The sequence below is a fragment of the Lontra canadensis genome, unplaced genomic scaffold (assembly GCF_010015895.1).
Source record: "Lontra canadensis isolate GAN:19392208 unplaced genomic scaffold, GSC_riverotter_1.0 scaffold47, whole genome shotgun sequence".
Taxonomy (NCBI): domain Eukaryota; kingdom Metazoa; phylum Chordata; class Mammalia; order Carnivora; family Mustelidae; genus Lontra; species Lontra canadensis.
Window position 1 is genome coordinate 8221679 of NW_022631041.1, and position 13387 is coordinate 8235065.

At 37.7% G+C, this 13387-nt stretch overlaps 1 protein-coding gene across 1 annotated transcript in view; it reads left to right on the forward strand.

Moving 5' to 3' along the window:
* Window positions 1-778: 778 nt before the first annotated feature.
* Window positions 779-13387, forward strand: part of ADGB (androglobin) — a 174864-nt gene continuing 162255 nt past the window's right edge. The window contains exon 1 of the mRNA XM_032873132.1: window positions 779-910. Within this exon, the coding sequence (XP_032729023.1) occupies window positions 837-910 (74 nt within the window). The 5' untranslated portion in view covers window positions 779-836. The remainder of the gene's footprint in view (window positions 911-13387) is intronic.

Consider the following 13387-nt stretch of genomic DNA (forward strand, 5'->3'; position numbering starts at 1 on the left):
TCTCCTGTTTACAAATGAGTAAATGAGGCTCAAAAGGAAAATCTTGCCAAAGGCAACTAGTAAATACCGCTATGGACAGGCAGAGCATTAGGTTTGAGCCTTAATGGGTCTTGGTTTGCTTGGATCTGTTTCTTCTCCTCCAGTGCCTTCCCAAGTGAGTGTATCAAGGACCTCTCGACTCTATGACTAGGATTTATTTTTTTATATGAACAACGGAGACACTGGGCTTTTCCATCACAGACTTCATTCATTATTAGCAAAACTTGAGCAACTAAGGGTGTCATGATCTCGTCTTCCCTACAGGGATCCCCCTGCACCCACCCTATTCTCCTGGACAGCCCTTTTCAAGCCATTAGCCATTCGGAGCGTCCATAATGTGTCCTTAGTTGAAACTGAAAGAGCTTGCTCAGCGGAGAGAAGACCAGGGGAGAGGCGACATCGCATAATAAACCGTCTTCAAATAATTGAAAATCCAAAAGAGAAGAATATGTCTATGGTTCCCAAGAGCAAAGCCAGGTAGAGCGGACCTGATAGAGCTGCGGTTTATGAGAGCTGCCCATCACCCCTAACGTCAAATCCATGCCAAGGCCCCCCAGATTTCTCCCCAGTCACCCCACCCCTAGGCCACCTGGAGGTGAAGACCTGAGCTCGCCGCGCCAGCGTCCCCGGTCGCCGCCCCCAGAGCCGCTGCGCTAGAGCCGAGGGGGACCCGCCCTTCTGCTGCAGCTGCGAAGCCGGCGTCTCCTTGGCAACCACGGACGCGGAGCGGCCCCGGTGCCACTCCTCGCTCAGAGCTCCGTCGCCACTTGTTTCCCGGGTCTGAGTCTGCCTCTACCATGGCCTCCAAACAAACCAAAAAGAAAGAGGTGCATCGTATCAACTCGGCGCACGGATCGGATAAATCTAAAGAGTAAGAGACCTCTGCCTGCCCGTCCCGCCCTGGCCTACCCTGGTCCTGGGGCTGCTCTCCTGCCGCAGGCTCTGCCAGGGCGGGAGTGGGGCCGGCCTACTCGCAGCTCCTCTGTCTTCTCTGGGAGATTCATGCTCCCATTCCTTCCTCATGCCTACCTCCACCCTCCCCCTTCCCAGAGCCCCTGGTTTCTCTGCCTCAGGTGCCCAGTGGCACTTTTGGTTTCCCTCCGTGAACCTCCCACTCTTCCCGCCCCTCCCCTCCTTCATAGCCCACCCAGGTACATCCTGGGGCGCAGCTGCCTGACGAAAAAGGCGTAACTCAAAGGATGTCCCGTTAGGGTCACATCTTCCTGGCCCCAATAATGACACACACACACACACACACACACACACACACACACACACACAGAGAGAGAGAGATTTGAACTCAGTGCTTAATGGCTATTCCCTAGCTTCTATGGGCCCCATCCAACAACTAAAGAACTTCTATCAGATGACATCGGAAGTAAAATGGTTTTAAAACGTTAAACCTAGGGACGCCTGGGAGGCTCAGTGGATTGGGTCTCTGCCTTTGGCTCAGGTCATGATTTCCGTGCTAGGATCAGCCCCCTGTCAGGCTCTCTGCTCAGAGGGGAGCCGGCTTCCCCCTCTCGCTGCCTGCCTCTCTACCTACTTGTGATCTCTCTCTCTCTCTGTCAAATAAATAAATAAATAAAATCTTAAAAAAAAAAAGTTAAAACTATATAAATATATGGTTCATGTTACTAATGTAACTCCTTTCCTACACACATCCCCATAGTCCTGATTCTCTAGTTCCCAGTTCTGTTTTCCCTCCTAAGCAGGCTTCCAGCTATCTGGCAGATAATCCATTCAATTTATTAACTTAAATTTTAGATACTATATTACATATATAAGTGATTTTAACAAGATCTTATAAATCAGGTCATTTTAACATTTACCAAAGATTTTCATTCTTCTGGGTCCAAGTCTTACAAGGCCCTATAGGATCAGACCCCTATTACTTTTCTAACTTTACCACTCCTTTGTTCACATACTAGTCTCCTGTCCACTCCCTGGAACACCTGTGTTGTTCCTACCTCAGGATCTTTGCACTTGCTGTTTCTACTGTGGGAAAGCTCTTCTCCTGAGATTTTTATGTGGTTTTCTCCCTCACCACCTTTAGGTTGTGTACCTAAATGTCATTTTCTTGTGTCAGCTTCTTGGGCCAACTGGTTTAAAATCATAGCCTCCATTTTCTTGCCCTCCCTATTTTGTTACTTTATCTTTCTTGAAATTTTTATTCATTTAACATACCTATATATTTTGCTTTTTAAAAATTATGTTTACTTATATATCTTCCTGATAGAATGTAAGTTCCACAAGGGCAGAGCTTTTTTTTTTTTTAATATACTATTGACTCCTTAGTATTTCAAGTGATTCTTGCCTTGTACATAGCAGACACTCAAAAATGCTTATGTAATGAGTGAATGACTAATTAAATAAGAGATTATAACAGGGTTGCAATGGAATTTTTGAATATATAAAAAAAAACCCTTAGTCAATGATGGTTATAATTAATGAACTTTGATGGCTGACAACTCTCAAGGAGTTTTGGGGAAAATCTTTGACTTTAAAGAGTTTATGTCCTCAAAGAGATGAGATTGTTAACTCTCATGGGCGGGGGGTGGGGAACTGACCAAACCAGATACCATAAATCATAGTACATGGCCTGGGCCAGTGATGGTTGTCACATTAGAGAGACAAGGTGCTTGCTGGTAAGATTCTAACTCTTTCCTTGCAAGCAGTTCCCATCTCTTTTTGAGATGATAATGTTATTTCCAACATGTTTATTTCTTCCAGAAAATATTTGAGTTGAGTTTATTGCATCAATAAAACTGTATATGTCAATTAATGAAAATACAAGTGTAAAGGCAAATAGTTACACAAAATCTAGGCTTCGCTAGAAACTATTGAGCATCAACTCATTAGATTTTGCTGTACATAATATAATAAAATGTGAAGTTTATTATAAATCAAGTCTCCCTTCAAAATTTTTCTGGAAATTCAATCATAGATATCAGGCTAAGTCATCATCAAAAGATAAGGTGTCACCTGCCTGGGACCTAGGTAACAAAGTCTATCAAGGCTTCAGTGTAATTGTCATTTGGAATAGTCTGGGGATATTTACAGTAAGCTTTTCTACATCATTTTACTGTACCAATAAATGCAACCAACTCTAACATGGTCCTAGACATGGAAAGGAGAGAAAGGGTCTTCAGAGCTTTGAAAATAGCAATCTCTAGCATACCTCTTTTATTCCCTCAAATTATTGGTCCTAATGAGGACAAATACCATGTCTGGCTCTCGCCTAGCATGGCGGCTAATACTGACCATTTCCACTTGTTGATTAAATGAGCTCATAGTTTAGTGACCCAGCTTGGTTTCCATTCCTTCTGAATTAGATTAAAGCCTGGTTCTCCTTCTCTTTCTAATCTGTTTTGCTGAGATGGCAAAGTACAAAAACTGAGAACTTACAACTGAGAAAGCAGAGTCATCTACATCCAGCTCTGACCAAATTCACATGTCAGTATGACTTTGAATCACCAAGCAATGTCATGCCAGTGAATTGAGTTGTCAGTCCTTACATTAGATTCACTTACTATCATTTGGTCTATTTTCCTGTCTCAGGAAGGATGGAATTTCTGTTTTAGGGTTCATTCTGGCACAAATTTTCTGTAACATTGGACATGTCATTTTTCTATTTTGACATTCAGTGTTTTTCTTCTTTAAATGAAGAACCACCTAATTAAAATTGCCCCAGATCCAACATCTGTCCTCCCTTTTCTGCTTTATTTTCCCCTCCAGCTCTAAACTTCCATGACTTCATCAGATTAAAAACAAACAAACAAACAAACAAACAAACAAAAAAAACCTCTACTGTGTCCAAAATGGGTGAGGGAATTTTGTTACAGTTAAGTATTTAACACTTTGATTTAATTCATTTTCCTAGTAGAAGTTATCTTTTAAAAATTCTATGTTCAGGAGCAATAACTGTCGTAACAACTGTCACAAATTATAACTTTCAGTATCAAATATCTAATGATAATTAAAAATTATAAACCAGTCTAACTTAATCAATTTGAAAACTGATAGGCATGGCAAATACACCTTCATAAGTTAGATGCTATTAGAAAGGTTTATAGTGACACTTTAAGTCAAAACTTTGATTTTCTTGGAAGTACTGAATATAATCCTTTGTGTTATCATGGCTAACTTAAAAGAAAGAAAAGAAAGTATGCCTTTTAAATATTAGCAGTTATTAGAAATGTTGAAGCTTACATTTGTAAACACCAAACTCTTTGGAACTGTAATGGGCAGTTTGAAGTGGAGACACAATTTGGTGTTTATACTAAGCAAAGTTTTGTTTCACTTCCAATAGCACCTTCAAACCAAGCTTAAACAAATAGATAATCTGTTAAACTAGCAAGGATTATGCAACCTTCCAGATTCTTAATGATGATGAAATATCATTAACCCTCTTTCCAAAACAGAATGAAATCTATTTCATAATGATCAGTAATCTATCCTTACTGACTGAAATGCACATCTAAATATTTTGTAGACTTCTCAAAAAAGAACAACGTATCAGTCCATACGAAAATTTGAAAACAGGACTAATTGTGATCAATGTTATAAAAGCAACATAAAGTAGAAGAATAAATATCTTACTGAGGATTAAATTAAGTGGGTTCTTGGTCATCAGAGGTTCAAGAGGGAGAGCGGATTAAATGAAAACATGCCATAGTGGTTGGTAGATAATATGTTCCTCCACCTTCAGGGATCAGGAAAGAAATTCCCCATGAGAGAGTGGGAAGGTGCCTATGGCACCATGTCCAGTCCTCATAGCTCCACAGAGGAAGGCAAAGGTAAGAGAGCCAGTGGAGGACAAAACAACTCAGGGCTCACAATGAGTTTTGTGATTTCCCAGATGACTTCTATTGACCCCAACAACTAAGGTCAATTAACAAATTTAAAAGGTTACTTCCTGTGACAGAAGCTTCCTTAGAGCAAAGCTTTTTCTTTATGTCAATTTCTCAAGAGTTCAGTGAGTACTTCTCATGCACAACTCACTATGTAGGTCTGAGAGGACAAGGAATTGTGAAACATGGTACCTTCTCTCCGGGGATATGTGGTCTAGGAAGAAAAAATATCCCCTAAGATTCACACCGAAGTAACTAGGAGGTATATGGTGATTCCACATTGGTCAGGGGTACTTGTTGGAAATAATGCAAGAGGCCGCATTCCATGTTCGCATGGAATTAGATGAGAGACATCATGAGAGTCCTACAATGAGGGCTCTATAGGGAAGAGGAGAGGAAGATCACTTCCAAACAGAGGAGGTCTGTTCTCACTCCTCTACCAGCCAATCCCCAATTCAGAAGGCACAAGTTAGCAAATTGGTCAGTGCAAGCTATGGGCCTGTAAATGGCACAGAAAGCCAACCAGATGGCTGGCTTAGAGTGTCTGTGTCTGAATGGACTGGCCCTTAAAGCATCTAAAATGAATATGCAGCAGAATGAGAGGGACGGATTCAGGGATTTAAACTTAATTAAGGGATTTGAAGTATAAGGGAAAACACGGATGTTTTTCTATATTAAAATAATGATTTATGAGGAATAATTCGACTCTTGTCTGCATGGACTATATGTTGGATTAAGAATCATAATAGCAAGAAATGGATGGTGGTCTGAGAAAATGGGGAATGCCTGATTTGGAGAGCTCTCCATGGCAGTGAGGGACATTATGAAAGGAGAACTCTCAATGATAGTGAGGGACATTTTTTAAAAAATTAGTTTCAGAGGTAGAATTTAGTGATTTATCAGTTGCATATAACACCCAGTGCTCATTACATCAAGTGCCTGCCTTAGTACCCATCACCCAGTTATCCCTTTCACCCACCTGCCCTCTGTCCAGCAACTAGTGAGGGACATTTTTATTTATTTATTTTTTATTTTTAAAGACTTTATTTATTTATTTGAGAGAGAGAGAGAGAGCATGAGCAGGGAGGAAGGGCAGAGAGAGAGGGAGAAGCAGATTCCTGGCCAAGGAGGGAGTTCATATGGGACTCCATTCCAGGATCCTGAGATCATGATCAGAGCCCAAAGCAGACACTTAACTGACCAAGGCACCTAGGTGTCCCAGTGAGGGATATTTTTAAAGGGGAACTGTCAATGGTAATGAAAGACTTTTTATAAAGAGGGTGCAGAGCTGATCTGTAAGACAATTTTATTGTCGAAGACTACAAAAGCCAAATTTCTGATCTTCAGTTGCGGTGGTAATACTTATTGTGATGTCCAGGAAATGATGCCACCCTGTCTGAAAGAGAAAAGTGTAAATAAAATTCAGTGGCAAATTTCTGAAGGCCTTGCCTGGTTTATCTGGCTTATCTGCATTCTCTCAGGGCCTGGTACAGTGTGTGTTTAACAAATGTGTATAATTTAATTGAGTTGAACTGGAACCCTGGTGGGGTTGCTTGGCCATAAAAACCCTCTGGGTCAGAACCAGAGTGAGACTGCAAGAGTAAGGAAGATGGCCTGTTGGACATACTCCAGAACGCAGGGTAACTCTTGGCACACACTAGGGCATTATATAAATGTCTGTTGCGTATCTTTAAATAAAAAATCTCAGCCCCAAAGTTCTGCTTAATGAGGACCATTAATAAGTACCACATTTGTCTTGGGGAATGCCATTGGTTCTCTTTTTAAAATAAACCTAATCTGGGATGCCTGGGTGGCTCAGTTGGTTAAGCCGCTGCCTTCAGCTCGGGTCATGATCCCAGGGTCCTGGGGTCGAGTCCTGCATCGGGCTCCTTGCTCCGCAGGGAGCCTGCTTCTCTCTCTGTCTGCTTGTGCGTACTCTCTCTCTCTGGCAAATAAATAAAATCTTAAAAAAAAACCTAATCTGTACATTTAAAAATTTATTAAGATTTTTTGTGGTTTAAGAATCATCGCCAGCAGTGAAATCTATTTTTTTTTTTTTTTTTTAGGATCACCCAATTTTTAATTTGTTTAGTTTTGGAGAAGAAATGGTTCCCTCTAAAGTTGATTTGGTAACATTATTAGAGAAGTAGATGCTACCTTAAAAAGATGTAAGTTTATAAACTCATGAATTTGTATTTCATTGTTCCCTAAAAACATAATCAGATGTGTACGTTGAAACTGGTAGCATTATTGCTAATGCCTCTAGATGTGCAAGCTAATGTTGCCTTTATCAAAGGTGAGTATTTAAAAATATTTTCATTGACTTTAATATTTCTTTGACATTTCCAGGTCACAGTTTATTTAATTCAAGGGATTAAATAATCTATAAACTGATTATACTACTTGGTATGAGATGAAATGGCTAAAAAGTGTATTTAAGACAGATTAAAAATAAATCTTTGATATGAGCTATATAATTTGATATGTTTTGTGTAATGTGAAAAACTGAATAGAAATATTACTACTGGGGCACCTGGGTGGCTCAGTGGGTTAAAGCCTCTGCCTTCGGCTCAGGTCATGATCTCAGGGTCCTGGGATCGAGCCCCACATCAGGCTTTCTGCTCGGCGGGGAGCCTGCTTCCTCCTCTCTCTCTCTGCCTGCCTCTCTGCCTACTTGTGATCTTTGTCTGTCAAATAAATAAACAAAATCTTTAAAAAAAAATATTACTACCACTTTTACCCTCAACAAAGAAGATGCGCATATATTGTCATAAGAAGTATAGGTTCAGGCTAACTAATTCTAAATTCTGGGACTACACCTCTGCTAATTTGTAGGGCTGAATTCACATATGCTACATGTTTAAAGTGAACATTTACTTCTATTTTGCATGGGTTTTTTTGTTTGTCTGTTTTTTGTTTTTGCTGGTGTCAAAACAAATGCTGTGGTCCAAATACTTTATATTTATTTTTTTGCCATAGGATGAATATCAGAATTACATATATTACTCCAGTTGTAGTTCTTAAAAAAAAAAAAAATCACTGCGCCCTTTCTACGCTCGAGGTTAGTTATAAATTAGTGTGAAAGTCTCCAGCTTGTAAAACCTCATAGATCCAGAGGCAAAAGGAGAGGAAGCAGGAACAATGAGCTGTTTTGCTTGCTTTGGTCCCAGGTATGAGTCAGAAACACAGTGAGAGTTTAAGCAGGTAAGGTCAAGGTCAAAGGTGAAGGCTGTACTGCACACACTGCCAACAAGGCCCTTTCTACATACTATTATAATGAATGAATTAGCCCCATGTTTGCTACACCTTGGGTCAAAGTCTAGGAGAAATTAAGGACTGGTTTGCACCACCAACAAAGAATGAGGTCATGAGGAAACTAGCTGGAGTTAGAGTAAAAGAAAAACACCATGTGCTCTTTATACATATCAGCTTTGCTGATGGAAGGTGTCAGATCCTGGGAAGCTACAGAAGCATAAGGTCCTCGTGTACTTTGACTTGGGACTGGAAAAGCAGATGCAGCTGCCTCTTCTTCAGCTCTCAGTCCTCCTCCTGTCTTTCCAGAGGGTTTAGCTGCCTCCCAGGGAGCATGGGTCACTCCAGCTGAATCTCACCTCTCTTGCCCTTTCCCTGAGGTCTCTCTTCTCTCTGGCCTGCCCCTGCCTTGCTTTCTTTCTTCTGCCCCCTGCATGAAGTCATTCTGCAGTGGTCTCACTCACCTCTCCTCTCACCCATTTGTCTCCTTTTTGATCATCTAAAACAGTCATTCCTGATTAAAGTGGACTAAATTAGCATCTGTGGTCCTTTTCATGTAATTGAGCTCAGGTTCAAGTGGACAAATCCACTCGGAGGTGGTCTATTGCTCCAGGTTAAATATGTCTAAAATAGGGATCATATTTTTTCTCTCCAATGTACGTATTTCCCGTGTGGTTCATTTTGAAGAATCTTATTACCATCCACGCTGACCCTCTCGGACTCCAAAGTTCAGTCATGGTTGACTTTCCCCTGCCCAGCATCTGGTTTGTCTCTTTGTTCTTTTGATTTTACGTTCAAATTGCTTCTCTAGCCTGGCTCAACCTTCCTTTTCTTCCCTGTCATTTTCTAGTTTGGGCCTTTTGATAACTCCAGGTGGAACCCTTGAGAAAGCATTCCAACTTCCTTGCTTTCTTCCGTCTATTCCCAATCTTCTTTCTATGCAGTACTGTTAGTCATCTTCTCAACACACTATTCCACTAGCAGGATGTTCCTGCTTTACAAAAGAAAGAGGGAAGGGAGGAAGGAAAAGAAGGAGAGGGAAGGCATGGAACTAGCTGGCAGGGCCATAGCCCACTCCGACTCCTTCCAAACACTAACACACGATGGACATTCTCCCACTTTTCTACCTCTGTGCCATTCCCCATCCTCTTTTCTCTGCTTATGGTTGCTTTGGCCTTACCCCTGCCATTCTATGAATATCTTAAGATCTGCTTTTCCTTGCAGCCATCACGGATTGGCAAAATTAGAAATCATCTTTCTCCTCTTCTGTGCAGATAAAGCACTTAGTTTTTAACTTTTTTCAAGCCCTTTCACTTTTGCTTTTGCGGTTTTCTTACTGTGTGTATTGATGCTCACTAATTTTAACTTATTTGAGAACAGAAACTGAGTCTTAACCCATCTTCATATTTACTCAAGCACAATGTATTGAAAAGAAATGATGAACTTTAAAAATTAATATCCAATTAAATAATTTTAATAAAACCAAGAGGATAAAAGGTCAGCACGACAACCTGGCTTTAACTATTTTTAATTGAAATTTTTTAAGATTGCAATTTGTTTCCTTACATATGTGAGCTTTCTAAAGAGTATGGCTCAGAATGTCCCAACCCAAATTAAGTCAGTTGTGTAATTGTGTTCATATTCTAATTCTTTCAGGGTATTAGCTGACCCTACTTAAGAAGGCCTGCTGATTGCACAGTGGGCAAATAAACAGCCTCCCACTATGACTAATATTGTGTCTTAACTCTGAACAGCATGCTTGAAGAAAATAATGGCAAAATTCCAGACCCTCATTTTATTGAAGTTTTAATCCCCACAGTGAAAATAATCTAATTAAAGCACATATAAGACTGTGTATATGTAAATCAGCTTCTGATTTTCTTTCTTTCTTTCTTTCTTTCTTTCTTTCTTTCTTTCTTTCTTTCTTTCTTTCCTTCTTTCTTTCTTTCTTTCTTCTTTTTTGCTTAGAAGTCTCTAATGACTTTGTACCAGCTAAAGTTTTCTTTGAAGATTTTCAACTCTTAGACATTTTCTATTGTATTATTTAATCTTCTTAATTGATTTAAGAATTTTTAAAAAATCATTTTGTCATCTTTGCAAGGTATGTGATTAATGTGTTTTTAAGTTTTAAAAAATTATTTATTCATGTTTTAGGAATAATTGGATTATAAAATACATTTTAATACAATTATGGATTACTTTCATTATATATAAAGATAGTTTTGACTTCTTCCCAATTCCAAATTATTCAGGGTATTTAATTTATCAGGAATAGGTATACATGAAAGACAAAATATATAGACAAAATATATTTTATTGTATATAACTCAGTAATCAAATATATCATACAATATGGATTTAATTTTACTATGTATTATGACTCTAGGAATGGATAATATTGCTATCACGGTATGTTGTTTGGAATTTCCTTAATTTGCCTTTTATAATCCCCAGGCTTGTTTTCTTTTTATTTCTGAGATCAAGACCTGAGCCAAGATCAAGATTTGGATGTTTAACACACTGAGCCATCGAGGCACCCCTCTTTTTCTTTCTTTTTTAAAAACAGGTTTATTTTTTAAAATTCTTAAAAAAGATTTTATTATATTTATTTGGCAGAGGGAGAGAGCACAAGTTGGGGGAGGGGCAGAGAAAGAGGCAGTAACAGACTCCCCACTGAGCTGGAAGGCTGACAAGAGGTTGATCCCAGGAGCCTGGGATCATGACCTGAGCCTAAGGCAGACACCTAACTGACTGAGCCAGCCAGGCAACCCTAAAAACAGGTTTATTCATGTAAATCTGACATACAGAAAATTCCATGTATCTAAAGGATATGTTTTGATAAGTTTTGAAGTGCATCTACACACATGAAAACATCAACATGATTAAGACAATGAAGAGATTTACCTTTCAAAAAGGTTTTCATGATTTCTTGGTGATCCCTACCCTCTGTCCCTTCCTCACCCCAGTCTCCAGGGAACCACTCTTTTGTGTTCTGTTACTACAGATTAGTTTTAATTTTCCTAGAGTTTTATATAAATGGAATCATTTATACTCTCTGTGTGGTTTCTTTCATTCATTATATTTATTTTACTTTCATATTCTTTCATGTTGTTTCTAGCAGGTAGTGTAGAATTGGTATTATTTCTTCATTGAATATTTAGTAGACTTCACCAATGAAGCCACTTGGACCTGGACTTTTCTATGTAGGGAAGTTTTTAATGACAAATTCACTTTCCTTAATAGACACAGGGATACTCAGTATCTCCAATCCAACCTGTGAGTTATTCTGAATTTATGTCCTTCAAGAAATTGTTCCATTTCATCTAAGTTATTGAATATATGGATTTAGAGTTGTTTGTAGTATTTCTTTATTCTCCTTTTAATGTCTAGAATCAGTAGTGATGGCCCACTTTGGCTTCTGATATTGGTAGTTTGTGTCTTTTGTCTTATATTCTGATCAATCTGACCAGAGTTTGATTAATTTTGATGATCTCAAAGAACTGGATTTTGGGTTCATTGATTTTTCTCTATCATTTTTCTATTTCTATTGATTTGATGTAATCTTAATTTTCTTGCTTTATTTAGTTTAGATTTTACCAGTTTAAGGTAGAAACTGAATATATTGAGACTTTGATTCTTTCCTCATATAGGTTTTTTTGGCTATTATTTCTCCCTTATGTACAGCTTTAGTAGGATCCTGTAAATTTTAATGTTTTCTCCATCTTTATTCAGTTCAAATATTTTCTAACTCCCTTTAACATATTGGTTAATCATAATTGTTTTATTTCAGTTATATTTATATCTTAGAATTTTCCAGATTTTTTTCTGTGATTTCTAATGTAATTCCATTGGTCAGTGAAGATACTTTTTATAATTTGAATTCTTTTTAATTTGTTGAGACATTCTATGTCTTAGATCGTGGTATATCTTCATAAATATAATGTGTATTTGTGAAAAGAATGTGCATCTTATTGTGATAAAATGTTCTATAAATGTCAATTAGGTCAATTTTAATGGATATTGTTCTATATAGTGTATCTTCTGCAGCCTTATTGATTTTCCATCTGGTATTTTTTTTTTTCTTCCACTTAAATTTTCTGCTGATGAATGCTTTCAGTTATTTATGTCAGGAAAAAAGTGTTTATATCATTTTCACTTTTTAGAAATATTTTTGCTAGGTGTATAATTCTAACTTGACAGATTTTTTTCCTTTTAATTTTTAAAAGATATTCCCTATTCACTTGCATTGTTTTTAAGAGAAATTTGCTGTTTTCCTTTTTCTTTGTTCCTCTGCATGTAATATGTGTCTTTTTTTTTCTCCAGTTATTAGCATTTTTTTTTCAACAGAACTTTTAAGTCATTTGCTTATGTTGTACTTAAGCATGATATTCTTAATGTTTCTTGAGTTTCAGGCTAATTGAAATTCCTGAACTTGTGGATTTGTAGTTTGCATTTAATTTTTAAAAGTTTTGATCATAATTTCTTCAAATATTTTTTTCTTCCTCCTAGCCCTCCTTTGAGGACACAAATAATCCCCAGATTGTTTGAAATTGTCCTAGAATTCACTGATGCTCTGTTTATTTTCAATTCTTCTTTATGTTTCATTTTGGGTTATTTCTATTGTTATTGTTTTAAATTCCTTAGTCTTCAGTATTTTTTCTCAAACACTTTAGTTTCCATTTCAGGTATTTCAATCATTTTTTAAAAAATCTCATGTGTAAAAGCTGAATTTCTCCTCCCCAAAAAAAAAAAAAAATCTCATGTGTATGAGAAACTACACAAGATCAAAGAAAAAAGTACTCAAAAGGATTGGAGGACTCACACAGAGCTAATTCTATTGTTATCATCCACAAAACCCAAAGTAAATAGAAAGAATGGAATAATAAAGATTAGAGAATAAATAAATGAAATAGAAAATAGAAAAACAATAAATAAAATCAATAAACCCCAAATTGGTTCTTTGAAAAAATTGACAAATGTTTAGCTAGGTTGAATAAGAAAAAAAAAGAGGAAAAACTCAAATTACTAAAATCAGAAATGAAAGTGGGGACATCACTACCAGTTCTATACAAATAAAAAGAATAACAAGAGTTCTATGGACAATTGCATGCCAACAAATTAGATAACCCAGATGAGGTGGACAAATTCCTAAAATTGCAAAACCTACTAGAATAACTCATGAAAAAACGGAAAATCTAAATAAGCTTGTAACTACTAAGGAAACTTAATCAGTAATCAAATAT